Genomic DNA, 2878 nt, shown 5'->3' with positions numbered 1-2878 from the left:
TTTAAAAATTATGAAATTATATTTTTAAAAATAAGAATTTACATTTATATTTATATTCTCTTTGAAAATTCTATAATAGGTGACCCTTTTTCGTTAAGATTTGGATGAAAATAATAATGCAAGCAAAAAAATTACATAAAATTCAATTTTACTTTTCATTTAATATTTCCATAGTACTTTTATACTTATATGGGGTAAACGTAATACATATAATTAGAGTAAAAAAAGTATAGTTATAATAATATTATTTTCAAATTATATTTTCAATAAAATACATTCATTTATGAATGAAAAATTTAGTTATTTTTTTTATATTTTTTTACTTCCTATATATGGGTGAGGTGAAAAGACCATTATTGTATATATTTCTTGAAGCATTAGATAAAGTGATTGAATAAGATATTTTGAAGAAATAGATGCAACAATGATGTTAACCTCACTCCATATATAGAAAGTAAAAAAAAAATATCAAAAGATCAATTTTTTCAATCATCTATGACTACTTTCTACCCAGTAGCTATAATTTAAAAGCAATATTGTATTACAATGACATCCTTTATCCTCTTACAAGTATAAAATATTACAAATGAATTTTGAATGAGTAGTAAAATTAAAAACTTATGTATTTTTTTTTACTGATATTAGATATAAATGGATATAAATATAATTTGAACTTCTTTATAAAAAAACATAAATTCATATTTTTAGAAAGCCGTTAAATATAATTAATTAACACATAATTAGAAATTCAAATTACGAAGCTTACAAACAGATCAAGCTAAATTTTAACTAATAGAGTGGTTTGTTTTTCAGACAGAACCAAATATCAAGGGTAATAAATTTAATTTTCTAAAACACAAGAGGTCTAAGTATAGTTACACTAGACCTCAGAGGAGTGTGGTATAATTATCCCAAAATTGTAATATATTTCAAAAAGAAAATTTTGGTAAGTTCCACACAGAATTTGAATAAAAACCTAACTAATGCTAACCAAATGAACTTACTATTAGAGGAAGACTAAAATCACGAAGTATTCATTACTTTTTGAAAAAGAGGTATTTATAATTATTTTAAGTTGAATAGTTTATTTCAAAATTATTTTTATATTTTATAGTTTATTTAATGCCAGCTAGTACATGTGCTATGTCAACATGCTATACTTTATTTAATATATCTAAATAGATATATATCAATCACGCTGCACGATGCTTTTTGTGACTTTAATTTCTAATTTAAATATTGCTAGCATCTATCTATAAATTTGCACTATGAGCGCATAGTTTGCTGCACAAATTAAGGTTGAGAAAGAGGGAAAAAAAGAGAGGAAAATGGAGGGAGTTGTTTCTAGGAAGATAGAAGTTAAGGTATCTGCAAGCGAAACTTGGAAGACCTACGGCAGCCTTAAACTGGCCGAGATTGGGGTGGAAGCGTTTCCAGATAAGTACAGTGGATTCAAAGTCCTGCAAGGCGACGGCTACGCTGGAACCATCATCCAAGTTTTTTTTGCTCCAGGTATATATATATATATATATATGTTGATGATAATAATAATAATTATACATGATAATAATATTTGATTGAAAACATGCACTAACAGGGTGGAGGGGCCGCCATCGTACAAGGAGGAGTTCTTGGTGGTGGATGATGTGAAACGAGTGAAGGTGGGGAAGTTTATCGAGGGCGGGGTTTTGGAACAGGGGTTTAAAAGTTATGTGGTGACGTTGGAAGCGATAGAGGTGGAGGGGAAGAAGGATGAGTGCATCATGAGAGGTAGCATCGAGTATGCGTTGTATGATACAATTGCTTTGCCTTTGGTTACCAGCTCCATTGAGGGCCTCCTTGCTCTCATGCAAGCTGTTGCAGATTACGTGATTGAAAACCACAACACCACCACCAACTGACGCACATCTATATCCTATTTTCTTTGCTTTTAATTTCGATGTTTACGTTCCCATCTGTTGTGAGTTTATGTTATGTATTTGAATAAAGGAGGGAGTCTGCAGGACTTGTACTCTTTCTTTCAATAAAAATAAATTTATTTTGATAATTTTTTTATCCTTGACGGGAGTGCATTTTATTATATTTTCATCGATATTTTGCTATCTTTTGATGATAAAACATCTTTAACCAAGTGATATATTGCAGATCTAGTTTCTAAGAGTTTTAGGGAATGAAAAAGTGAAGAATGAAACTACAGTTAACAATTTGATAACTTTATACATCCAACACAATAAAAAATTGATAAAAGAAGGAAGCAAGAGACCATTCCTAAGTATATTCCAACTCAAACTTAGTTTAGGAACAATTATTCCTGTTTAGAAATATTTTTCTAGAATTGTTTTAGTGATAATTTTTGGATTTGAAATTTATAATATTTTGTTTGCAACTACTAAAATTGTTCCTAATTTTTTTAATTATATAATCTAAATAATAATTTAAAATTTATAATTAATTATTAAATTTAATTATATGTATGAGTTTATATAAAATATGTATAATAATTTAGTTTGATATTATAATATTTGGAAAAAAGAAAATTTCATCCAATAACTTGGTTTGAATTCATTTTGGTTCTTTATCTTTGGCAATATTAGATTTAGTCCTTTATCTATCAATTTTTTATATTCAGGGGTGATAATTATGCAATTTTTCCAAAATAAAAAGATGCCCGATTAGTAGAATCCCCAAATAAAAAAATCCTCCCAACCTCAACAATTTTTGGCCATTTTCAAAAAATTTCACTTGTCTGAGTCCTGCAATTGCCATAATAGTAATAATGATAATTTTGGATTAATTGCTAGTTTTATATCTGGAGTCCTTATTTGGACATTCCTTTGTATTCAGGGTAGTTTCATGGCCTTTTCTATTAATTTAGATC

The 2878-nt window shown here is 28.0% G+C and overlaps 1 protein-coding gene across 1 annotated transcript; it reads left to right on the top strand.

Moving 5' to 3' along the window:
• On the top strand, positions 1234-2047 carry LOC105166832 (S-norcoclaurine synthase-like). Its single transcript, XM_011086322.2, has 2 exons — positions 1234-1512; positions 1597-2047. Exons 1-2 carry the CDS (start codon positions 1329-1331, stop codon positions 1899-1901), a joined length of 489 nt encoding a protein of 162 aa, XP_011084624.1. The 5' UTR covers positions 1234-1328; the 3' UTR covers positions 1902-2047.

This window comes from Sesamum indicum, linkage group LG7, assembly GCF_000512975.1.
Source record: "Sesamum indicum cultivar Zhongzhi No. 13 linkage group LG7, S_indicum_v1.0, whole genome shotgun sequence".
In the NCBI taxonomy this organism is placed as follows: domain Eukaryota; kingdom Viridiplantae; phylum Streptophyta; class Magnoliopsida; order Lamiales; family Pedaliaceae; genus Sesamum; species Sesamum indicum.
Note: the sequence above shows the minus strand (reverse complement) of the source record. Positions and strands in the feature narration are given on the sequence as shown.

Coding starts and splice junctions, on each gene's coding strand:
- LOC105166832 (XM_011086322.2), top strand. CDS start 1,329: ATGGAGGGAGTTGTTTCTAGGAAGATAGAAGTTAAGGTATCTGCAAGC. Junction 1,513..1,596: donor CCAAGTTTTTTTTGCTCCAG/GTATATATATAT, acceptor CATGCACTAACA/GGGTGGAGGGGCCGCCATCG.